We start from the raw sequence: 26,242 nt of genomic DNA on the forward strand, positions 1-26,242 counted from the left end.
CCATGAAAGACTGATGTGTTCATGGTCCATTTTCCTTATGTTTCACTTCGGTTTATTCACATTCCATTTCACAATGGGCTTCAAATCAGTGAAAGAAGAGAACAATGATGATGCCAGTAATGTCCTCCAGTGCTTACAGGCAAAGAGTCATTAACTGCAAAGCACAGAACTTCAAAGGATACTTCTGTACTTGGGGCCAAAGAGGACACATTAGAGAGTTAGCTGACAGCATGGGGACCTGCACATTGTCCTGAAATGATGGGATTAGAAAATGGGAGTGCTATGTAAAAATTAAGGAGGCAAAATATACAGGGAACGGTGTATTTGGCGATGCCTCCAAGAGGGCTAACTCAGAGGCTATGCTAATAAAGGAAGTAGTTTTTGTGTTGCAACCTGATAGAAACTGAATTTATGGATGGATTCCCCACCCTGCATAAATAACCTGCTTTCCTATTACAATAACCTTTCATGAGTACATAAAACCCATACCCCTTAATGAAACTGTCACATGACCCATCTCTTTCTTTTCTCTATTCCTGTCATCTCCAACGTTGTTCAGTCTTGTATGATCTCAAGTGAACTCAACTTCTTGTCTTCAACACTGCCCTGTCCCCTCCCTCTCCACCTTTGCTGATAACAAGCATTTGTCACGAATGCCAGATGATAGTGCATGCTGCCAAGAAACTTCCCTAATTTTCTATGGCTTTCAGGAATAAGTCTAGGTATTTTTAGAAGTCAACATTAAGATGCCTGATCTTCAGCATCCTGTCCTCTGCTCTTTTCTTAGGTATTACCAGATCCGAGTGACCTTGAAGGTGTCCTCAAGGATCCCCCACAGACTGAGTGCCTCCATCGTCGGGCAGACAGGTGAGCAGAAGAATGGCAGTGGGGCGCTTGCCCCCAGTGGTGAATCTTCATTTGTCACTGCTTGCCAGGGCACAGCAGAGTGCAAGGCACTCAGTCAATCTTTGGTGAATGTTGAATGAGTGAGTTTTGGAAACGGAGACCAAGAGTTGGAGGTGGCCATATGAGTACATTGTTGAAAGGGGGACCTGGCTTGAAAAAAATACACTTTCCCAGGAACAGCCAGTATTTGAGACAAACTGGCTGTGGGGGGCTTGGTTAAAGTCAAGTCAGGGAGGATGCCAGTGGGAAATGACGTCCAGCAAGAGGGTTAAACAGGAAGCCTGTTAAAGGCTTCAACTAGGTACAGAAGACTGAGTGAATAGGCACTGTGGTGGCATGCTCCATGCACGGTGAAGCAGTGAGGGGGAGCAGTGTCCGAGAGCAGCGCTCCCAGCTTGAGGAGGATTGCCAAGGACAACTCGGATCCTCATCTTGAGAAGGCTGGAGTACAAAGTGGTAACCGGGGCTCTGAACAGGTAGTCTATCACAGAGTGTTACATCAGAAATAGACAAGTTATCGTGCTGGAAATAAAGACAGACATAATATTAACTAGTAGACCTGTTAGGAGTTTGCATTAATAAATTTGGGAGAACTGTGCAGGCTAGGTAGACCTTAAGAAGAAGAGGCAGGGCATGGTGGCTCACGCCTGTAATCACAGCACTTCGTGAGTCTGAGGTGAGTGGATCACCTGAGGTCAGGAGTTTGAGACCAGACTGGTCAACATGGGGAAACCCCATCTCTACTAAAAATACAAAAAAATTAGCTGGGCGTGGTGGCAGGTGCCTGTAATCTCAGCTACCCAGGAGGCTGAGGCAGGAGAAACACTTGAACCTGGGAGGCAGAGGTTGCAGTGAGTGGAGATAGCACCACGGCACTCCAGCCTGGGTGACAGAACAGGATTCTGTCTCAAACTAAAAAAAAAGGAGAGAAAGACTTAAAGGTTAGAGTAGAGGGTAGGGAGCATTGAAAAAAACAGATAACAAGACAGAGCCACGCAAAATCTGTTTAACATTAATTATAAATTACTAGTAGCCAAGAATGTTACAGAAATCCTATCCAGCAAAACTAAGAGTTGTGGTCATATCTACCCTTCATAAAATTCATTTGGAATTTTCAATGTGTTATGGTGAGTGAAATCATATGCAATTGAATACCCACAAGTTAGAGATGTAGATGTGGTGTTCTGCTTAAATTTACCTTGGAAGAAGTCGGGAGGGGGACCTGGTTCCTCAGGCCACGTGATAGAACATTAGAAGAGACCTGGTTTTAGAGCAATAGGATAACTCAAGCCTGTGATCTGCAAAAGGAAGATGCTGATGGCCACCGGCTTCTCCCTTGCCTTTGGGCAGAGTAAAGCACTAAGTAATAGTCAAGCTGCTGTATTTCCAAGGTGTTCCTTCTCTTTCCCTTCACTCCTTTCTCCTGGGAAGAAATCAGGTATCTGAAAAGTGGGGAAAGGGAGCCACCCATTCTCCTAGATCCAGAGTGATTTAAGAATCCCACAATTCCCTCCTTTCCTGTTATTCTGTGCTTCACCCCTTTCTCACCCCACCTTCCAACAGAAGAAGGTCCATGATGTCCACAGAGAAAGCAGGGGCTTTGGCCCCTGACTCCACGTGAGCCAGTGTCCATATGTGTAAGTTGGATAATAACATATCTGTGAACCCAGGTATGTTACTAGAAGCTTGAGCTTTAGTTTCCTCAAATATGAGGGAAAAAATGCATTCTTCATAGATATTTGTCTTAGAAAGTACACTTTATAAAAAGGACACTTTATATTTTGTAGAGATTATATATATATATATATATCAGAACAGGAACTAGCATGAGGTAAGTATCCAGTTAGTCCTACCTGCTGCCTGTGAGTGGTCATATCATCAGGGGTGTGAGGGACCCGATCGCAGGGTCAAGGTGAAGGCCTTAGTGAGAGACCTAGACGTTAAGTGGAATAACACCCCAGCCGACCTGATGAAAGCCATCCCCAGACTCTCATCAAGGACTCCACTCTTCCTTGTGACTGTGGACAACAGGAGCTTGGGTCCTGTCACCGGCTGAGTCATCTTTTGGAGCTGGCAGGCCCCAGCTGTGAGGACCGGAGTCCTGCAGGATGCTCAGTGGTTGGAAGAGCCCAGCTGGGGAAGAGAAGGGCTTGAGATAGTACTACACAGGGACAAAGAAAATGAAAATGAAATATAATTTTTGGGGAAAAACCTATTTTCTTTTCTTGTATTGTTTAACAGAAGAATAATTATGATGAAGTTGGTATGCCTTGAGCTTTACAGTAGCATGCTGTTTAGAACAGAATACTAACGCAGAGGCCAGCAACAATTTACAATGAGATTGTGCCCCAGGTGAGAGATGTATAGAATTTGTATTTCTTCTTCGTGGTTGAATTTTTCAACTATACCATTTTTGGTTAGAGACCGCTGCATTATGAAGCACTCCAAAACTTGTGACTTTTAACAATGGCTTATTCTTTTCTAATGTTTTGAGTTAGCCAGCCTAGGCTGTGGAAATTTATGCACTACCTTAAGCTGAGATCTCAGCTGAGGATGGAGCAGCTAAGATGTCTTCACTCATCTCTCTGACCCCTTGGTTGTAGTGACTGCACCAGATAAGAGACAGCTGGGCTTCTGTCTCCAGTTGGGTGGTCAGATTCCTTACATGGTAGCTGAGTTCACCAAGAGGGAAAATGAAGATGATTCCAGGCCACCTAAGGGCTAGATGGAGACTGGCATAGGGTGGCTTCCTCTACAGTTCATTGGTCAGGGTAGCTGACAAAGCCAGCCCCAGGGGGATGGAAATAGACTTTCTCTGTTGATTGAAAGCACCAACTGCATGTACAGTGATAGGGAGAAGCTTTGGCAGCCCTATTTATGGCCAACTATCTATACATATTTTCCATTACCTCTATGCATTTCCGAGGGAAAAAAAGAAAACTGTATCTTTAGGCAGCAAGGTATCAGACACTGCAGAGAACCAGGAGTGAAAACATCCGGACTCTAATGATTTCTTTGATGCTCAGTACTTGAATGGTCTTGTTGGAACACATGATTTCATTTGGCTCTTTTGTTCCACATGTCCCTAAATGTAAATAGAAAAAGCTTGCCATGTCCAAGGAGGCAGAATTTAGCAGGTGTGAGGGCCGCAAGCTTGGGCTCTTCAGGTACAGTGTCTATTCTCCCACTTCTAAGCTGCTTGACTTTAGAAAAGTTATTTAACCAATTTGTTTTTCAGGTTCCTCAGCTATAAAATGGGGGTGGAAGTTGGTACTTACAGGTTTGTGGTAAAGATTGAATGAATTGTGCAAATTCATGCATGTAAAATGATTTACAAACATTACATGGTTTACATAGATATCATGTATATAAAGTGATTAGATTGTTGCCTGGCACATGGTGAGCTCACAATAACAATTACTTAGAATAAGTGTTGCTATTATGCATAAGAGTAGCCTATTACTTAGCAGCCTCTGACCTGTGCTGTTCATCCTGGAGAACAAGAGGCTGCCTTCCAGCTCTAGAGATGCTCAAAGTCATCTCAGGGAGACAGAAGTGGTCAGATAATACTGTAGAGATGGAGAGTGTGGTGACCATCGGGACCATGCAGGACTGTGCTAGGAGCCGCTGGCTTGGATTAGAAAGAGCCTCTCCGATTGGGCTTGAAGGACAAGCAGAAATTGGTTCCACAGACAAAAGTAGGGAAGGTTGACCCAGGCAGTGGTAATAGAATGATCCGTATGGAGCAAAGGTGGTTCACAGAATGAGGAGAAATCTTGTGTGGCTGCCAATAAGAACAACGCCAACGTGAGAGAGAGACAAGCTGTGGTCAGGTTTGGAGGCCATTTGCAACACACGGAGGAGATTGATTTTGTTTCAGAGACACAGCCAGATGAAATGAAACCAATCTGTCAAGCCTGGTGCTGTTCAAACGTGGTGCTGTGGCATAAATCGAGGGACAGGATTCTGCATTTGTATTCCCTTTTTAAATACGTCAGTTCTCTAATAGCCTTATTATATGGAAGCATGTTTCAATGATATAGATGATTTAGGTCCATATTCTCTTGATATGAAATAAATATTGCATTGACTCGTACAAGCAGGGTGTGTATGATTAGCTCCTGTGAGTAAAACATAATAATAATTCCCCATGTGCATAGCCTGCATACCATTGCATTTTCCTTTCAATTCTTTTTTAAGAGGTGACTTGGGGAAGACTTCCCTGGAAAACTAATGGTTTGCTCTTTTCTGAGTCAGCTGTGTATCTTGTTACAGAGAACATGACAGGCTTTGAGCTCACAGCAGTTAGGAATAATCATTTTCGTGGACATGCTAGGAAGATCCTAGCATTTGAGAAGGGACAGGCACACAAATGGTGACAGCAACTGTAATACTGTCAGATGTGCTTATAGACCTGAGGCCCCTTCTGTGTAAGATGTGGGAACATTGGGGATTTGGCCTTAGTGTTGGGTATGAATATGAAGGATGCAGGTCTTTATCATCATATCTTCTATCACCAGAAATAGAAAAGTGCAAATTACAGGTGACTGTCTAGTAATTCACTGACCAAGACACCCCTTGACTTTTCAAGAACAAGAAAGAAAGAAGTCGTTGCAACATCTTCCTGTTGTTCTCCTTTCACTTCAATGAAAATTAAGAAAATTTAGTGAAAATTGGGAAGATTCAGTGAAATTTCTTAGATAAAAGAATCTACTATTAGGGAGGCAGAGACTGCAGCAGAAAAGACTTGGACTGAGATAGTCACATTATATCCCATTCATTCACATCAGACCTATGTGTACCAAGGAAAGCCTTTCAACCACTGAGCCTTCAATTTTTTACCACAATGGGGGTAGTTATACCTTTAGCCTAGGGCTTCTGAGAGGATTTTAGAGCATGATGGCGAAGCTCCAGCACAGTGCTTGATACATAATGGTAAAAATAAAATGCAGCTCTTATTATTAATATTATTAGTTAATGAAAAGTCTTACCATGCATTCAAGGGAAGCTTGCAGATGGAGCCAACAGAAGTGTTTCTGAGGCAAAGGTGATCCAGTGGGAATGTTTAAACAGGGTGATTTGATGTGAGTGAGACAGGGCCCTCATAGCATGGGTGAAGGGGTGCTGTATTAGATGGTTTTCATGCTGCTAAGGAAGACAGAACCAAGTCTGGGCAATTTACATAAGAAAGAGGTTCAATTGGACTTACAGTTTTGTGTGGCTGGGGAAGCCTCTCAATCACTGGGGAAGGCAAGGAGGAGCAAATAATGTCTTACATGGATGGCAGCAGGCAAAGAGAGACAGAGTTTGTATAGGGGAACTCCTTTTTTTTGAAACCATCAGATCTCATGAGACTTATTCACTATCATAAGAACAGCACGAGACATACTTGTCTCTGTGATTCAATTACCTCCCACTGGGTCCTTCCCACAGCATGTAGGAATTGAACATGAGATTTAGGTGGGAACATAGCAAAACATGTAAGGTGCCAAGGTAAACAGGAGGGATGTTGCTGAACCTTCAATGTGAAGGCAAGATGGGAAGATGAACATTGATGGAGGATGGAGAGTGGGTTACAAGAATGGCTGGGACAATCAGCTCACGACCAAGACTGTGACCAGCAGCATTTGCTAATCCCTATGGGCACAATGGCCTTAAAGAATGATACAGACTGTGGCTGGGCACAATGGCTCACACCTATAATCCTAGCACTTCGGGAGGCTGAGGCGGGTGGATCATCTGAGGTCAGGAGTTCAAGACCAGCTTGGCTAACATGGCAAAACCACGTCTCTATTAAAAATACAAAAAATTAGCTGGGCGTGGCGGTACATGCCTATAGTTCCAGTTACTCAGGAGGCCAAGACAGGAGAATCACTTGAATCTAGGAGGTGGAGGTTGCAGTGAGCTGAGATCACACCACTGCCCTCCAGCCTGGGCAACAGAGTGAGACTCTATCTCAAAAAAAAAAAAAAAAAAAAAAAGATAGATCATGGGCTTTTTGTATCATTGCTGCATTCCTGTGTACCCTTAGAGACTTGAGGTCTAAACAGTCAAGGGAGAGCCGGGTTGTACAGTCTCATCTGATAGTTTCTCCTTCCTTCCTTCCTTCCTTCCTTCCTTCCTTCCTTCCTTCCTTCCTTCCTTCCTTCCTTCCTTCCTTCCTTTCTTTCTTCCTTTCTTTCTTCTTTTTTGGAGATGGAGTCTCACTCTGTCACCCAGGCCAGAGTGCAGTGGTACAATCTCAGTTCACTGCAACCTCTGCCTTTTGGGTTCAAACAATTCTCCTGCCTCAGCCTACCAAGTGGATGGGATTACAGGCACACACTACCACCCCTGGCTAATTTTTGTATTTTTAGTAGAGACAGGTTTCACCGTGTTGACCAGGCTGGTCTTTACCTCCTGACCTCAAATGATCCTCCTGTCTTGGCCGCCCAAAATGCTCGTATTACAGGCATGAGCTACCGCACTTGGCCTCATCTAATAGTTTCTCAGAGGAAGCCCACCAATAGGATGTGGCTTGCCAACCGCTAGTTATGCAGCTAGAACAGAACAGAAACTTTTTCTTAGCAAAACTGTGATGAAGATTTTTAGGAACTTTATTGTGTGTCTCAGTACTCAAACTGAATGCTACTTTCACCATTCATTGTAGTAATCATAAGACATATGCACACACAAACATGTATGCCTATGTATATCTATACATGCATGCATGTATATAATTAATTTCAGGTGGTCTTCCTGTAAATATAAATGTCTATACAAATAAATATATACATGTATATACGTGTGTGTATGTATAATTATTCAATTCATCTTATTTCTAACATATTCACTGAATTTAATATCCTTGTCAGTCAAGCCTGTGACATTTGGATCCAAAATGATATTTATCTGAGTTCAACAATTGTTTCAGACGCCCCCTACACACCAGAAAGTGTACTATTCCCTGAGAAATACAAAGATGAATGATAATTAATTGAATATGAGAGTTCAGATATTCAAGGAAGATAAAACAGATGTAGGAAATTTTAAAATGTGATTATGCTTACTTCAAAGACTTGCTTATGTTTTTCTTTTCTTTTGAGTTTAGGGTTACAAAGCAACTGGTATGTCCATGTCTGTATGAATAAATATTAAGAATATTTAGTCTTGGCTCTTTTCTTCCACCAAAATGTTGCTATTTAATAGATTCTGCAGTCTCTTCCTACATAGAGATGTTATTTTTTTCCCTTGCGGAGCTGATCAGTTGAACCATACTTGGGAGAGGGGTCTGTTCAAATTGATTGAGGCTGCGTTAAGTGATTAGGCACAAAACAGGCATCTGCTAGTCATTGCTCATCAAAGCAAGAGAAAAGATAGCACAGTAAATTGTGAAAACGTATAAAAATTGCCATGATTAGTTTTCGTAATGTTTTGAGAGGTAATTTCCATTTCCATTAAGTAGAAGCATTTAAGAGTTTTACCATGTAGAGGGCGGGGGAGAGACACTTATTCTTCAAATGAATCAATCTAATTTCTTTTCAGGGTCCATTAAAGCACCTAAATATCAAATGTCTGTTTTCATGGAGAATTCTAAGCAGGTAAAACACTGCAGCTCCCAGGCTCTATGTGCCAGCCTGGGACCACAGGAGCGCCTGCCCAGGGCCGGCAGGGTGGGCTTCCTGATTAAACAAAGCACTTAAAGAGGCTCTTCCATCTTTTCGGCTTCCAGGCAGGTCACAGCAGTCAGCTCAGAAATGCAAAGCCCAGGGGCCCTTTCCTTCCACTCCCAGCAGGTCAGCAATCTGCTCTGCCAGCCGCGTGGGTGACCACCCCACTTCCTTTGGGTCAAGCCAGCATTGCCACTTTATCCTTTGTCCCTGAGATGGTGTCTTGATACCTGTTGGCCATCTAGGGCCCTCAGGAGCTTTCAGCAGTCTGTGCAGTCATGTGCCTTGACTCGTCTCAGCTCCTGTTTTTGCAGTTCCTTCTACTTTTAATGCCTACCCCTTCCTTTCGTTTCCTTTCCTGCTTCTCCTCCCACTGGACTGACAAAAAGAATGCATGCAGCCTTCAACAACCAGGTGGTCTAAGGGAAGTCTTCTGCCCCCGTCAGAATTAATAGTTACTCAACTGAACGTCCTTCACACAAGCTATAGACATGCAGCACGTAGCCCCTTCCACACCCCACCTGCATTCTGTGCTTCTTCTACACTATTTTACTGTGGTTCCACTGGGGCTTCCCTGTGGAGGACCACACCCAGATGACAGGAAGCATTTTGTCCAATAATTAAACTGTCCTGGGAGTTTGAATCCCATCATCCCCCATCCTCACTCCAACCTTTGCTGTGAACAAATGGCTGCTAACACAGGGTCATGGAAACCCAGCTCCCTTGTCTCAGGATGGGAAGATTCCTGGAGGTAACACTCACTCCTGAGTCCCCTGACAATCAGGCTCAGGTGCCCTTCTCAGGACCTCTGAAATGTGCCCAGGCCAGTCTTCCTCTCTTTCGCTACCCTGGTTCCCCACTACCCATCTGGGTCTCACTGAGGGCACACCCACGATAAGTTATTTGCACACACATCGTTGTCTGCTGCTTTACCATGTACTAACCTACCCTGTGTTAGCCAGACAGAATCCGTTTTGCTGAGAGCCAGATAGACTCCATCATGACCTCCACCTCACCCCTCCTGCCTCTCCTCCCTTAAGTGCATACCTGGGTCTTGCTACTGTGCTGGGTCATGCTGTACTTAGAACTATAGAAACGTATAACCTTTGTAACCATATCCTGCTTGGCAAGCCCACTTGCTATTGTGAATACTGCCCTTGATTGATTGTATGACAAGTACCGAATACCCACCTTGGTAACTGGCAATCATGGGAACGGCTTGTGTATACCTTTCTTGGAAATCAACAATCATGAGAACCTCCTGCCTCCTAGTTACCAGCCTCCTTATCTAACTTGCTTGTTCTGCTTCTGTAAACTCTGCACCAGCTAGGCTCCCTCTCCCTTACCTTAAGCAAGAAATAAAAGCAATCCAGCCCCTTCCTCGGGGCTGAGAGAATTTTGAGTGTTAGTCATCTCTTGGTCACCGGCTAGTTAATAAAGGACTTGTGATTCAAACTCAGAGCCTGGTGCAGTTCCATCTAACTCTCCTGGGTATAACAACCATCTGTGTCCAGAAACTGATAGGAATAGTATAGCAGTTAGGAAGTAGGATTTGAAGTTGGCCAGACCTGAGTCCACCAAGGTCCCTGTGACCCTGAACCAGTAGCTTCTGTGCCACTGTTTAGCCATCTATAAATAGGAATAGCACTGATAGGAATGACCCTGTAGAAATGTTTGAAGGGTCAGTTCAGGTAACCTTATGTGGGTACTTGATAAATTTCCTGTCCTGTTGGGATTCCGCATATGGATGGATTCTCATGTGCAGGCTCATGTACCAGGACATCACAGGCTTGCACCACCTCCTGCCACATCTGGCAGAAATAACCTCTTAGTACACCCCACATTGTTGTGATTGCTTTTTAATTGGAATTAGCATGGTGGCTACTTCTTTATTTTTTTATTTTACTTTAAATTCTAGGATACATGTGCAGAACGTGCAGGTTTGTTGCATAGGTATGCATGTGCTATGGTGGTTTAAGCCCTGCATGCATTAGGCATTTATCCTAATGCTCTCCCTCCCCTTGTCCCCCTACCCTACAACAGACTCTGATGTGTGATGTTCCCCTTCCTGTGTTCATGCGTTCTAATTGTTCAATTCTCACTTATGACTGACAATATGTGGTATTTAGTTTTCTGTTCCTGTGTTAGTTTGCTGAGAATGTTGGTTTCCAACTTCATCCATGTCCCTGCAAAGGACATAAACTCATTCTTTTTTATGGCTGCATAGTAGTCCATGGTGTATATATGTCTCATTTTCTTTATCCAGTCTGTCACTGATGGGTATTTGGGTTGGTACCAAGTCTTTGCTATTGTAGATAGTGCAATAAACATAAATGTGAATATGTCTTTATAGTGGAATGACTTATAATCCCTTGGGTATATACCCAGTAATGGGACTGCTGGATCAAATGATATTTCTGGTTCTAGATCCTTGAGTAATCACCACACTGTCTTCCATAATGGTTGAACTAATTTACCCTCTCACCAACAGTGTGAAAGTGTTCCTGTTTCTTCACATCCTCTCCAGCATCTGTTGTCTCCTGAGTTTTTAATAATTGCCATTCTAACTGGCAAGTGTTGGGTTGTGGTTTCTGTTAAGATACTCAGCATAAAATTCTATTTTTGAAAGTTTTCTGTGTCTGAGGCACTGTTGACAGTGAGCTTGGTGGCTGGCGCTACTCTCATGGGGCCCAAGGACCAGGGTGTAGAACAGAGAAATTGCGTGGCAGTCACAACGTGAGTGATGTGGGCTTGGAAGGGGAGGGCCCAGGGACTCAGCGTTCGGGGGGGACTCCTTGTCAAGGCTTCTCTCTTTTGTGCAGCACACCTGACTTGTGGTGTCCTGATTTCTGGTGCAGGTCATCAAGGCAAATCTTCATCTGCTCAGGAAATGAGGAGAGTCTCCCTAGCAGATCTTTATGACTTGGGCTCATTTGGAGTCAGCAGCTCTGTCCTGCATTCCTTCCCTAGTGAGTAAGGCTCCATGCTCCCCTGGTTAGCTTAGCTACCTGCCCTTTGCTCATGCAGTGGCATTAGCAGCTGCTCTGTGGGAAACTTCTCCTGGTACAATGAGTTTTAAGCAAACAAACCTAGGGATGAGGCACAAGCGAAGGGTCCTTGAAGCATGCATCCAGAGATGTAGCACAAAGCTTTAGAGTGGCGTAAAGTGAAAGAGAAAACAACCTGTGTCTTGTGGGTGGAAGAGAGAACAACCTTGGTCTCTAGAGTACCGTTTATGCAGATTCTAGAATCAGAAGCCTGGGCCGGCACTCACACTAGATGACCTTGGACTCCTCACTCACCTCCCTGAAATTCATGTTTCTTCTGGGTAAAATGGGAATAACAGTAATATTGACAGTTCCTTCATGTGTTTTTATGAGAATTAAAAATGTCATGCTGAAAAGAGAGTCCAATGTGATGAACCTCCGTCAGCACTGGCTATCTTGGTTTTATAACCGAAGGTGGGAGAAGTTGCATGGACTGGAAAGTTAGTCCTGAAGGAGTTTTACTTGTTCAGTGTTTCTTGAGGGCCTCCTGTGTGCCAGGCACTGGTCCAGAGCTCTCTCTGAACCCTGAGATGCCCAGCTGCGATGTTGTCTTCCACAGCAGGGAACTTTCCTTGCACTGGAGGGTGCAAGCAGGGGTTCAGCATGGCATGAGGCCATGTACAATGAAAAGGGTGTTATTAAAATTGTGTGCATATATTTGGAGTCATCCAGGTCTTTTTAACATAAGAAAGCTTTTTATTTTCTTTTGATACATGAAGATATAAGTTAATCTTTCATGAGTAAGGTGATGCTGAAATGCACACTCCAAGGTGCTGGCACCATGTTGCTTTCTTCAGTGCTAGCTGGCTGGTGCCTAGTGGAGGGCCTCGGGCAGAGTGCACATCTCATGCATGTTTGTTGAATGAGTGGATGAAAAGCCACATCTGAAGACAGAGCTTAGAACAAAGAACAAAGGAAGAGAAAAGCGGAATTTCATGAAATTTGAAAAGAAAGAAATGGAGCTCTTGAAGGCTAGGCAATATAGGTTGTTTTGGGAGGAAGAATAGCAGTGGGAAAATATGCCATTTGGAGTGCTGATAGTCATTAAACAGTTAGGTAAAGAAAAAACATTGTGATTATTTGGAGAAAACAAAGTAACCAAAAGAGGCAAGACACCCCTTTCTGTTTTGGTCAGGATGTGTCTGACAGACTTAAGAATTAAGTAGGATGCCTGGCATTTGAAGTATCTCCGTGGAAAATATTTAGGGTCAGCGTGGGGAGAACCGTTCTGCACCTCCTCAAACTATCGCATGTGGGGTTTGGTTTCGGGGGTGCAGAACGGTTAGCCTAGAGTTCCTCAATATGTGGCCCAAGGACCTGACTCATGGAACGCCGTGCACATTTGCTAAAGTCAGTTACTTGACATGACTCCCAGATCTCCTGAATGAATTTTTTTTTTTTTTGAGATGGAGTCTGGCTCTGTCACCCAGGCTAGAGTGCAGTGGCATTATCTTGGCTCACTGCAACCTCTGCTTTCCAGTTCAAGCTATTCTCCTGCCTCAGCCTCCTGATGAGCTGGGATTACAGGCACCTACCACTGCACCCAGCTAATTTTTGTATTTTTAGTAGACAGGGTTTCACCATCTTGGCCAGACTGGTCTCAAATTCCTGACCTCATGATCTGCCTGCTGTAGTCTCCCAAAGTGCTGGGATCACAGGTGTGAGCCACCACATTGGCCTCCTGAGTCAAACTTTAAAAGTAAAGTGAAGGTAGTTGCTGTTGTTCATGCCTGTAATCCCAGCACTTTGGGAGACTGAGGTAGGCGGATCATGAGGTTAAGAGACCAAGACTATCCTGGCCAACATGGTGAAAATCCATCTCTACTAAAAAAAGGGGAGTGTTCTCAGGGTAACGGTCCTGCTCACAAAAAATTAGCTGGGCATGGTGACACATGCCTGTAGTCCCAACTATTCAGGAGGCTGAGGCAGGAGAATTGCTTCAACTTGGGAGGGAGAGGTTGTAGTGAGCTGCAATTGCACCACTGCATTCCAGCCTGGCAACAGAGCGAGACTCTGTTTCAAAATAAAGAAAAAAAAAGTAAAATGAAATGTCACAGGGAGAAAATATTGAAGAGAAAATTCATGTAGGGCCACACAAGATAAATCCTTTGCTCTCCCAGAACTTGGAATTTTAAAATTGTAGCTAATAGGTTGATATTAATGATGGATAATTGCAAGGTTTAATATTTTCTCCTTGGTGACTTACAGTTACAAGAAGAAATTCTGTAGTCTTCATGCTTTAAATGTGAAGGCGCATCTTTGAGGACCTTTGCAGCAGAGGACTTTGATTCTTGATCTGCCCACAGATGCATTTTCATTGGGTGCCAGTGGAAAGCACTGTAAATGTGAAAAGAAATAGATTTTATTTCAGAGGTAGGGAGGTTGTTAGGTAAATGGAACAGAGGTTGCCATGAATGGCAGAAGGGCAGTCTCCAAGCTCTGCTGAATATATGCCTTGGCTAGGCCACAGGCTCATTTCTATCCATGAGTATTAACTTGTGGATGTTTGAAAAAATTATTCCCAAGGAACACGGTTAGGAGGGACAGGTTATCAGGACCTCTGAACTGAGAATTGAGAAAGGGGAGTGTTCTCGGGGTAACAGTCCTGCTCACAGAGATACTGTACACCCTACACTGGGTCCCTTAGAGCCATTTCAAAAACAGTAGCTGTAATCCCAGATACTTGGGAGGCTGAGGCACAAGAATCACTTGAATCCAGCATATGGAGGTTGCAGCGGGCCAAGATCATGCCACTGCACTGGATGATAGAGCAGAATTGACTCTCATAACAAATAAAAAAACAAAAGAACAAAACTCCACTGTCACTTTTGATGATTTCACTTCCTAGCAATTATATTAAAATATACCAATTTTAATTGCATTAAAATTTCCCACAAATGGATCCGAAAAATAAGTATTATTTTTCTGCAACACGTATTTTCAAAATTAATTACCTCCTAATACCTCTTTATTCATACACATTTGTGATTTTTTTGCATACTTAAAAAATGTTGCAAAGTAAGAAAATCTACCTTCAAAGTCTCTGGAAATGTAATGACATTTTGATATAGACTCCAATGGTCCATTTTATGGGACCAATGGAGTATCATTTTGAGAAAATTAAATTAAGCATGATTAGTTTTGACTCTGCAGCTTAATTTTTGCATTTGGAGCAGGTGTGTTTGTGTGTATTCATACATGTGTATCTCAGCCATTCACTAAGCCACTGGGCAGCTTGCAGACTCCAGGTAGCCTGCTGTTGGCAGCCAAGGCAAACAAATGAAATGGTGAGGTCTGGTGAGTGGATGTCGGTTCTGGTAGAGTTGGATCCAGCTCTGCTGGGCTCATTGTTGTTTTGGGGGTTCATATGCATAATAAAAACAAGAAATGTTCTCTTTCCTCATTTATTTTAAGAATTATTTTTCATGATAGTGAGATGAATTGGGCCTTTTTTGAGAGGCAACAGGATAGTCAGGGGACCAGGAGCTTTGAAGGCAGACAAAGCTGAGCTCACATCTTGGCTTGGTCTTGTAGGCCCTTGTGCCTTTGGGCAAGTTACTTGATCTCTCTGAATTTTATTTATTTTGTCAGTAGGATAAGGATGATAATTCTTATGTCACAGGGTGTCTAAAAGCTGAAGTCACCAGTTCCCAAGGTCCAGTATAGTAACAATATTGGTACGGGAGTGACAGAGTGATGACCTCTAGGGCTTCAATCAAATAAAAGATGATGTCTTCCTCCCACTAACATCCAGAGGTGAGCAACCTAAATTGATATAGTGGCTCCAAATGTCTATCAAGGACCCAGGTTCCAGCCTACTTTTCACTCCTTCATTCTGTCCTGTAGTATCTACTCTCAAGATCACCTGAGGGCAACTTCTGAAGCTTCAGTGATCACATCTGAGGTACAGCCAGAAGGAAAACAACAAACAAAGCAGGAAGGACAGCCCCTTCCTATTTATTTATTTATTTTAGAGTCTCATCCTGTCACTCAGGCTGGAGTGCAATGGTATGCTCATAGCTCACTGCAGCCTCCAGCTGCTAGGCTTAAGTGTCCTCCCTACCTTAGCCTCCAGAGTAGCTGGGGCTACAGGTGCATGCCAACGTGCCTAGCTAATTTTTCTTTTTTTGGTAGAAACAGAGTCTGGGTATGTTGCTTAGGCTGATCTTTAACTCCTGGTCCCAAGTGATCCTCCCACCTTGGTCTTCCAAAGTGCTGGAATCACAGGTGTGAACCACCACACCCAGCCAGCCCCTTTCTTTTAAAGGTCTTCTTGGAGATTCAATAAAGCCACTTTGATATCTCATTTGCTAGCATTAATTTATATGGCCATGATGGGGCACAGTTCTCAGGGTTTTTTTCCAAAAAAGAAGATCCTCTGGATATTGCCTGTGCAACTTTCAGCCTTTGTCTTGATGCTGGTGGGAAGAGTCGAGATACTTTTAGGACACATGTGAAGTTAATGCAACTAGATAAAAATTCTTTTGGAAAAGCTTCTTCTGTTTAAGGAAAAATATGTTTGAAGCTAATAAATATTAAGCCTTTCTAATCTCTCTCTTTTTTTTTTTTTTTTGAGATGGAGTTTCGCTCTTGTTACCCAGGCTGGAGTGCAATGGTGCGATCTTGGCTCACCACAACCTCCGCCTCCTGGGTTCAGGCAATTCGCCTGCCTCAGCCTCCTGAGTAGCTGGGATTACAGGCACGCGCCACCATGCGCAGCTAATTTTTTGTATTTTTAATAGAGATGGGGTTTCACCATGTTGACCAGGATGGTCTTGATCTCTTGACCTCGTGATCCACCCACCTCGGCCTCCCAAAGTGCTGGGATTACAGGCATGAGCCACCACGCCTGGCCTAATCTCTCTTTTTAGCTAAGGAAGTGCAGTATCAGCTCCTCTGATTGGCAAGAGTAGCTGGCTAGACTTTGACAGTGTTGATTGGTTTTTGTTGAATTTGTTTTTAACAATACTTTCTATGTATAGAAAGTAACACTGTTGTTGTTTTATAATTGAAAGAAATAGTAGCACATTTTACTTTCAAATAAATTTAAGTACAGAAAGAATCATTGCAAACAAGAATTATTAAGTAATGCTGGTAGAGGGATATAGTTAAAATCATGAAAGCTTTCTGTGAATGACTGAAATTGTGGAAATAGCAGTATTAAATCCATTAATAGACAGAAAGCTCCCGGTTCAGTATCTGGGCAAGTTATATAGTACTTCTAGCTACTTTTCTTGTTTGAGAGATCAGGAGTCAAAGGCACTCTTGGTTTTTATATCATGACTATGATTAATTGTCTTATTTATGTGTGCCCAGTAAAAGTTTGGAAAATATTACTTCAGATAATTGAGTAGAGCTAAGGTTCTCCACAGAGGCCCAACAATTTGAACAAGACACATTTCAAACCAGAGTAGGGTTGTGCTGGAGAGTGTTCTTACATGATAGGGCTTCTCACAAACTGGCTTTCTGTGCATCTGTCAAATGGCCCTTTCTTTTCAAAGACAAGCCAGAGATAAGAGGATGAATTTATGTTAAATCTTCTCACTTGAGAAAATTAGCATAAAATACTTACCTTGTGTTTCAATATTCATATTTTAGTTGTACAGTGATAGAAGCAGTGCTTCTCATTTTACCTTGTTAGCTAATTGGGACTTTGTCTAGGAGAGGCAGTGAGGAATGCATTGTCTTCAAAGAGACTTGCTTTTACTCAGCCTGCACTTGAAATAAGAACATGAGAGGTGTTTTGTTTTATCTTACATTTTTTTTTTGGTACACTACATTCATTTTAGCTTTATATTCTTCAAAAAGACTTTACTTATCGTGACCCAACATGCTTATATTCAGGGAAACTTTGAAATCCAGATGACTGGAACTATTCAGTCTGAGAAGTCAGTTCCTTCAGTGTGTTTCCAATGCAGGGATCTCTCTTTACCATTCTCTGTTATGTTTCAACTCAGATTTTTTCCACCACTACTACAGAGGGACCAACCTCTGTTATCCCACACAGAAGTCAGATTAATATATTTTACAGGTAATTAAGCTTATGTTGGGCACCTATTCAAAATCTGATGATGAGGATGAGGATGAGGATGATGATGAAGATGCCAACAGCAGCAGCAGCTAACACTTACGTAATGGTTAATATGCATCAGGCACTATTCTACGCTCTTTGCATGTATTGACTCGTCCCACATCTCAAAACTCTATGGGGTAGGTACTATTATTATCCCCACTTTACAGATGAAAATACTGATATGCACACTTAGTAAGAGGTGGGGTCAGGGTTCCAACCCAGACAGTCTGACTTGCTGCTACTATGTTATTGTGTCCTGTAAACCACAGAAAAAAAATCCAAACTTCTTAGCAGGTCCTGGTTCACTTGGGGTCATCTCATCTCCAAGTTCCTCTTACACTCATCTTCCGTCCCTCTTCCCTGTCACTCCTATTTGTTCTTAAATTCACTAAGTTTATTCCCAGTTCAGAGCTTCTGCACTGGGGAATGTTTTGACCTGGAAGTTGGTGATTTTTCTCCTAACCTTTGTCTAGCTTGTTTCCTTAATTCATTCAGGTCTTAGCTCAAATGTCACCTTCTGAGAGAGAAATTATTGCCCAGTGTTTTCTTTTAGTAGATTCTCAGCTTCACCTGTTGACACACGAGTCCTTACTCAGTTTTTTCCTTTAGGTGACTTCAGTGAATTTGTTATATACGGGTTTAGTCATTTTTTGTCTGCCTCTCCTCTTGAATTTAATAACAATGTTATTTTCAGCAGATCACTACCGAGTGGTGTTTACATGTCAGGAGTTATTCGTAATATTTCACATGTATGATGTACTTAACTCATCACATCTTCCCTATGTGATAAGTTATATGAATAGGTATCTGTTTTGCAGAAGGGGAAATTTAGACAAGAGAAACCCACCGACTTGCCCAAGGCTCCCCAAGTATTAAGTCGTGGAGACAGGATTCAAGTCCAGACGGTCCAGCTCCCAGGTCTGGACAGGGGTTGTTTGTTCCTTTCTGTGTCCATGGTGTTGGGAACAGGACCTGTGGCAAGCGTTTGCTGAAGAAAGGAATCAGCTTTGTTGATAAATGGCCCTGCCATGCAGGGGCCCAGAAAGATGGACCTGAGCTTCATCCTCACTCCCTTATCTACCCTTACCTCTGCCTCTAATCAAAATTTTAAGACCATCAGGGCTGTCTCCTACTTCTTGGATGCTCAGCTTCCCCTCATGCTCCTGGTACTGCCTGATGCTGACCCGGATTCCTTCCTTTGCTCAGCATCCTTAACAGCCTCCTTCTCTTCATGCTCCCAGCTCTCATTGGATGTTCTCACTGATGATGGCGAGTGACAACATTAGACCTTTAGGGGGTCCCTCAGACAGCATTCCATGGACTGGCTTCTAGGTGAACTACACACGTTATTTCACTTGCTTTTCTTAAATATGTTAAATGTTTTTTTAAAATGCAGTGAATGAAAAATGTTTGTCTTATTATTTTAATAAATATTTATACAGTGCAGACCTATTTTAGGAGTATAACTTCTAGTTGTCTATCTGGGTTCAAATCGTTGCTCCACTTCTAAAATGGTGAGACTTTGTGCAAGCGCCTGGTGCCTCAGTTTCTACATATGAGCATGATAGCAGAAGTAGACCCTGTCTCTCAAGGTCATGTTGCAGATTTACTCAGGTCATGGAAGCCCTTGCCGCGGATGTAATAGTCAAACGTCAGCTGCCCCGCCCCTCGTCCTCACCGTCGTTGACTCATGCCATACTTCTTAACTTTTTTTATAGACTTCCTTTCGTTCCACATTTCAACTCTGTGGTATTGAGGGAGTGACTTAGCAGATGCACACGTCTGATCACACGACATGATGGGAACAGACATGCCCCTCCATAGCACCTACATGTGAGGGCTCCAGATGCCAGGCCTGGCTGGGTCACATCCACTCAGCACAGAGTTGTGCAATGACGTGAGAACAGATGGCATCCCAGGTCATGACAAACTGGGCTCTGTGTAATTTCAGTGCTTACCCTGAGCTCGCTGTGCCTCTCAGATGGCTTTAACATTCATGAGGAAGAGAGTGTGAACATTTGTTAAAATAATGGGACTTCGAAGCCATAATTGATCCCAAATTTTTATTTTAAAAAATCAATTTTAGAGTTTTAGATAATATCAAGAAAAACAGTTACCATGGGGGAATAAAATGAATAGCAGAGCCAAAGATTTTGAAAGGATTTGGGGTGAATCAACTATGTATCACACAAAATACATATGTACAAACAATGATGCTTGTAAATGTTTAATATAATGTATCTTATGCTGTCAGAAAAATCATAAACTGCTTATCTAAGGCTCCATAGCTCTTGATTTCAGATTTGCATATCAATCAGAAGAGCTTCATGGTTTCATTCATTTTCTTCAGCAAATGCTACCCATTTGGATTGTATAAACTAAATAAGTTTCATAAAATTATGTTTATCTGTCTCACGGATTGGACTTCCATGTAAGATTGAGTTGGGGGTACTGGGAAAGAAGGAACTGCATTGCCTAAAAATAAATTCAGCATAATAAAATGTGTAAAGGGCACAGCACCAGGAACTCAGCTGGTTTGTTGGAAGATCTGAACTGACGTTAATTCATGTGGAGTCAGCAGCAGATACACAGAGGTTAAAACCAGACGGGAGGATAAGTTTGAAGGTGGAAATTCTGTGAAATTTGCAAGGAAGCCAGCCAAGGCCCTCTGAGGCCATGTGAACATTGAGGGGTGGTCAGATAAGAAGTTGATGAGGACGCCTGAGGAATAGCCAGAGAATTAAGAGAAAAGACAAGAACCAGGGAGGATTTCAAAGAAGTCTCAGTCCACAGTGGAAAAAGCTATAAAGAGGCATTTGATATATACTAAAAAGCATTCATCAGCAGCGAATATCTGAGCCTTCTTTTCAAGGTCTCTGAAATAAAACTTTCAAGTCATCCTTGGTGCATGCCTTCACTCAAGCTCGACTGCTTCCCGTTTCTCTCAGGTGGAGGCTGCCTTTGCTTGTTCTGTGACATCTGCCAATGTGCTTTTGCTCCTTAAGTTTTTGCTTATGTATTTCCTACCAGATCATCAATTTCCCCACCTCAATTTTCCACTCCTACTTACACAAAGCCTTTTATCATCCAGGCAGGAATAGTCTTGCTTTAAAAGACAAAATCTTTCCTTAATATTTCATCTGAACATTCCTTAGGATGCTTTCTGCTTGCTAACCATGGGTGTACGCAGACCATGGATTGGGGGTGTCTCCGTTAATGTACACTGAGAAGACAGGATGCTTGCATGTGTCTCCCTCTGCTGCTTTGCCTCCTGATGCCTACTTTTCCTTCAGAACTCTGCCCACAGGCTACTCCTCACAGGAAGTGCCCCCTGCCCTGGCTGGTAGGCATCTCTGCTTTATGGCAATCGGGACTTTAAGTGTTCATATATTTGTGTAAAAAGTATCCAATTCCTCCTTTGGCCCCTGCAGATTCAAGCTCAGTGAAGGCTGGGGCCATGTTTTGTTTCCTCCCTCATCCCAACACAGGATCCAGTATCCGAAGCCTGGTACTCATCAAGGCCAGCACCCATATTCTGTAGATAAGGAGACTTTGGTTGTCTACAAAGTTGTAGCACAATGTCAAAGCCACCATGAGAACCTGCATGCTGGGTTCCCAGACCAGTGCTTTTCCTACCAGGTGAGATGGGTCCTTAACTCTTTTACACAGTTGGAGGAATCTGTTCCTCAGTAGGGGTCTTTATGAGCTAGGCATCAGCCCTTCTTGGACTTGTGCATTGAGGAGGCTTGGCCAAGGGATTCTTAAAAAAAAAAAAAAGCCAACAGACAAACAAACAAACAATCAAAAAAATAAAAACAATCCAGCCAGGGTGGTATTTGAAATAAGGTTGAGCCGGGAATCTGTGAGGAATTATCTATCATGACCCAGCTCTTCTATGCGGTCCGTTTACCTTCATTAAGAATAGACTCTGAAGATTATTGCCTTGAAGTATTTGACTGTGAACCACAGTAAATAGACTTATATGGGAAATACAGCAGAGTTTTACGGCCAAAGGAATTTAAAGACTGAACGGGAAACTTGCAGACGCAGAGTCGTTAAATGAATTGATTAAGGCCACTGGTCAGTAGCAGAGCTGGTATTCTCACTCAGGAACATGAAATCTGATGGACACGTTCACCTGAAACAATTTTGTTGTCGTTGTTTCATCATGACAAAGGACTTCTCTTTCTTTTCAGTTCGAACGGTCAGGAATTTATTGATAATTCCAGAGAGAATTTGTTGATTATTATCTTTTTAATTTTATTGATTGTAAATATGTTGCTATATCATTAATTATGCTAAGAGCTAAACCTTTTAAATTACCTCGGAGTTTTCCATTTAATGCACATGGTGTGATTTATTTAACCATTCTCCTTATATTGAATATGATTTCAATGTCATTTCTTATGAATGATGATGTGGACAACATTTTGTTTTATTTTTCTAGCTTTATTGATGTATAATTGACAAAAATTGTATATATATAAGGTTTACAACTTTAAAATTTTATTTTAAAGGTATTTCTTATTTCAATAGCTTTTGGTGTACAAGTGGTTTTTGATTATATGGATGAATTGTATGGTGGTGAAATCTGAGATTTTAGCACAGCCATCACCCAAGTATTGTATATGGTACCCAATGTGTAACTTTTTATCTTTCATCCCCTCCCACTCCCCACTTTCTGAGTCTCCAAAGTCCATCATACCACTCTCTATACTTTTCCATGCCCACAGCCTAGCTCTCACCTATAAGAACATACAGTATTTGGTTTTCCATTCCTGAGCTACTTTACTTAGAATAATGGCCTCCAGCTCCATCTAAGTTGCTGCAAAATACAATCTTTTTATGTCTGAGTGGTATTCGATGGTGTGGATATAGCATATTTTCTTTACCCACTCATTGGTTGATGGACATTTAGGTTGATTCCATATCTTTGCAATTGTGAATTGTGCTGCAATAAACATAGGCATGCAGGTGCATTTTTGAATATAATGACATCTGTCTCTTTGGTTGGATACCCAGCACTGGGATTGCTGGGTCAAATGACAGGTCTACTTTTAGTTCTTTAAGAAATCTCCATACCATTTTCCATAGAGGTTGTACTAATTTACATTCCCACCAGTAGCAGATAAGCATTTTCTTCTCACCATATCCATGCCAACATCTGTTTTTTTTTTTCACTTTTTAGTAATGACTATTCTTGTAAGAGTAAGGTGGTATCTCATTGTTTTAATTTGCATTTCCCTGATGATTAGTTATGTTGAGCATTTTGTCATATGTTCATTGGCCATTTCTGTATCTTGTCTTCAGAAATGTCTGTTCATGTCATTTGCCCACATTTTGATGGAATTTTTTTTCTTGCAAATTTGTTTGAGCTCCTTGTAGAGTGCAGATATTAGTCCTTTGTCGGATGCAGTTTGTAAATATTTTCACCCATTCTGTAAGTTGTCTGTTTACTTTGATGGTTATTTCTTTTGTTGTACAGAAGCTCTTTAGTTTAATTAGGACTTACTTATTTATCTTTGTTTTTGTCACATTTGCCTTTGGGTTCTTTGTCATGAAGGCTTTGCCAAGGCCAATGTCCAGAAGAGTTTCTCCTAGGTTATCTTCTAGAATGGTTCTGGTTTCTTCAGAACACAGATTTAAGTGTTTGACCCATCTTGAGGTTTTTTTCATTTTTTAAATTATTTTTATCTATTTATTTATTTTTGAGGCATAGTCTCTATCTGTCACTAGGCTGGAGTGCAGTGGCGCTCTTGGCTCACTGCAACATCCACATCCTGGGTTCAAACGATTCTCCTGCCTCAGCCTCCTGAGTAGCTGGAACTATAGGAATGTACCACCACACCCAGCTAATTTTTATATTTTTAGTAGAGATAGGGTTTCACCATGTTAGCCAGGTTAGTCTTGAACTCCTGACCTCATGATCCACTTGCCTCAGCCTCCCAAAGTGCTGGGATTACAGTCATGAGCCACCACACTGGCCTCGAGTTGATTTTTGTATAAGGTGAGAGATAAGGATCCAATCCAGTTTCATTTTTCTACCTGTGGCTATCCAGTTTTCCCATCATCAATTATTAATTAGGTTGTCTTCCCCTGATTTATTTTTTGTAGGCTTTGCTGAAGATCAGTTGGTTGTAAATTTGGCTTTATTTCTGTATTCTCTATTCGTTTCCACCAGTCTGTGTGTCTTTTTTTTTACCAGTACCATCCTGATTTGGAACTATAGCCTTGTAGTATAATTTCAAGTCAGGTAGTGTGATGCCTCTAGATTTGTTCTTTATGCTCAGGATAGCTTTGGCTATTCAGGTTCTCTTAGTTTCTACATGAATTTCAGGATTGTTTTTTCTAATTCTGTGAAAAATGATGTTTTTTTTTTTTTTAGAAATTGCATTGAATCTGGATTGCTTTGGGCAGTTTCAAATGGTCATTTTCAAATGTTGAAATGGTTGTTTTCACAGTATTAAGTCTTCTAATTCATGATATGAGATGTGTTTTCATTTGTTAAGGTCTGCAATGTGATGATTTGATATATGTATGTATTGTAAAATAATTACCCCAGCCTTGGCTATTTGGACTCTTTTTTGGTTCCATATGAATTTCAAAACAGTTTTTTTAGTTCTCTAAAAAATATCAATGGTACTTTTTTTTTTTTTTTTTTTTTTTGAGATGGAGTTTCACTATTGTTACCTAGGCTGGAGTGCGATGGCACGATCTCAGCTCACCACAACCTCCGCCTCCTGGGTTCAGGCAATTCTCCTGCCTCAGCCTCCTGAGTAGCTGGGATTACAGGCACGCGCCACCATGCCCAGCTAATTTTTTGTATTTTTAGTAGAGACGGGGTTTCACCATGTTGACCAGGATGATCTCTATCTCTTGACCTCGTGATCCACCTGCTTCGGCCTCCCAAAGTGCTGGGATTACAGGCGTGAGCCACCGCGCCTGGTGCCTCAATGGTACTTTTAATATAAATAACGTTGAATCTAAAAAGGGCTTTGGGCAGTATGGCCATTTTAATGATATAGATTATTCCTATCCATAAGCGTGGAATGTTTTTTCATTTGTTTGTGTTCTTTTTATACAAGATTGCTTTGGCTATTTAAGGTCTTTTCTAGTTTAATATGAATTTTAGGGATTTTTTTTTCTTTTTATGTGAAAAACACTGGAATTTTGACAGGGATGACATCAAATCTATAGACTGTTTTAAATGCTATGGACATTTAACAATATTAATTCTTTTAATCCATGAACATGAGCTATCTTTACCTGCGTCTCTGCCCTTTTCAGTTTCTTTTATTAGTGTCTTTAATTTTCAGTGTACAGATCATTCAACTCCTTGATTAAATTTGTCTCTAAGTATTTCATTGTTTTTGTAGCTACTACATGAGATTGTTTTATTGATTTCTTTCTGAGGTATTTTGTTATTAGAAACACAACTGATTTTTAATGTTGATTTTGTATCCTTCATCTTTACTATATTTGTTTATTGGTCCTAATGGTTTTTTGATGGAATTTTTAGGCTTCTCTGTATGTGAGATCATGTCATCTGCCAACAGAAACAAACTTTACCTCTTCCTTTCAAATATGAATGTTCTTTTATTCTTCTTTAATTTCTCTAGCTAAGTCTTTCAGTACTGTGTTCAAGTGAAGCAGTAATAATGGCACCCTTGTTTTTTCCTGATCTAGAGGAAAACCTTTCAGCTTTTCAACACTGAATATGATGTTAGCTGTAGGGTTGTGATATATGGCCTTTATTATTTCTTTTTTTTTTTTTTATCCTGATGCATGGTCAAGTTTAAGAACCATTACATATCCTAGCCAAATCTTTTTTTTTTTAATTGCATTTTAGGCTTTGGGGTACATGTGAAGAAAATGCAAGATAGTTGCATAGGTACACACATGGCAGTGTGATTTGCTGCCTTCCTCCCCTTCACCTATATCTGGCATTTCTCCCCATGCTAACTCTCCCCAGCTCCCCACCCCCTGCTGTCCCTTAACCTAATCTGTTAAGAATTTTTATCAAGAAAGGATGTTGAATTTTGTCAAATGCTTTTTTGCATCTGTGGAGGTGATGATATGGTTTTGTCTTTCATTCTGTCGATATGCTATATCACATTTATCGATATGCATGTGTTGACCATCCTTGCATCTCAGGAAATCCTACTTGATTATGGCATATGATCCTTTTAATATGCTGTTGAATTAGGCTAGCTAATATTTTTCTCAGAATATTTGCATATATATCAGCTATGTTCATCAGGTATATTGGCATATATCTGATATGCATATATATCAGATATGTTCATAATGTGTATGTATATATATATATATATATACCAATATATCTGTAATTACAAATATATATATGTGTGTAATGACATATATATGTGTGTCATTACAAATATATATATATATATGTGTGTGTGTATAAAAGCCCTCTGTTTTTATCTTGTTTTGGTTTCTACGTAATACTGGCCTCAGAAAATGAGTTTGAAAGTGTTACCTTCCATTCTAGTGTTTTGGAAGAGTTTGAGAAGGATTGACATTCATTCTTTTATAAATGCCTT

General features: G+C 41.5%; 1 protein-coding gene across 8 annotated transcripts in view; it reads left to right on the forward strand.

Moving 5' to 3' along the window:
• Window positions 1–26,242, forward strand: part of FAM135B (family with sequence similarity 135 member B) — a 350,951-nt gene that overhangs the window by 174,767 nt on the left and 149,942 nt on the right. For all 8 annotated transcript variants that reach the window (XR_013528077.1, XR_013528076.1, XM_054246600.2 and 5 more), the window contains one exon: window positions 788–867. Coding sequence is in view for 5 of the 8 variants with exons in the window: in XM_054246600.2 (XP_054102575.1) it covers window positions 788–867 (80 nt within the window). In the remaining 3 variants the exon portion in view is untranslated. The remainder of the gene's footprint in view (window positions 1–787; window positions 868–26,242) is intronic.

The sequence above is a fragment of the Callithrix jacchus genome, chromosome 16 (assembly GCF_049354715.1).
Source record: "Callithrix jacchus isolate 240 chromosome 16, calJac240_pri, whole genome shotgun sequence".
In the NCBI taxonomy this organism is placed as follows: Eukaryota; Metazoa; Chordata; class Mammalia; order Primates; family Cebidae; genus Callithrix; species Callithrix jacchus.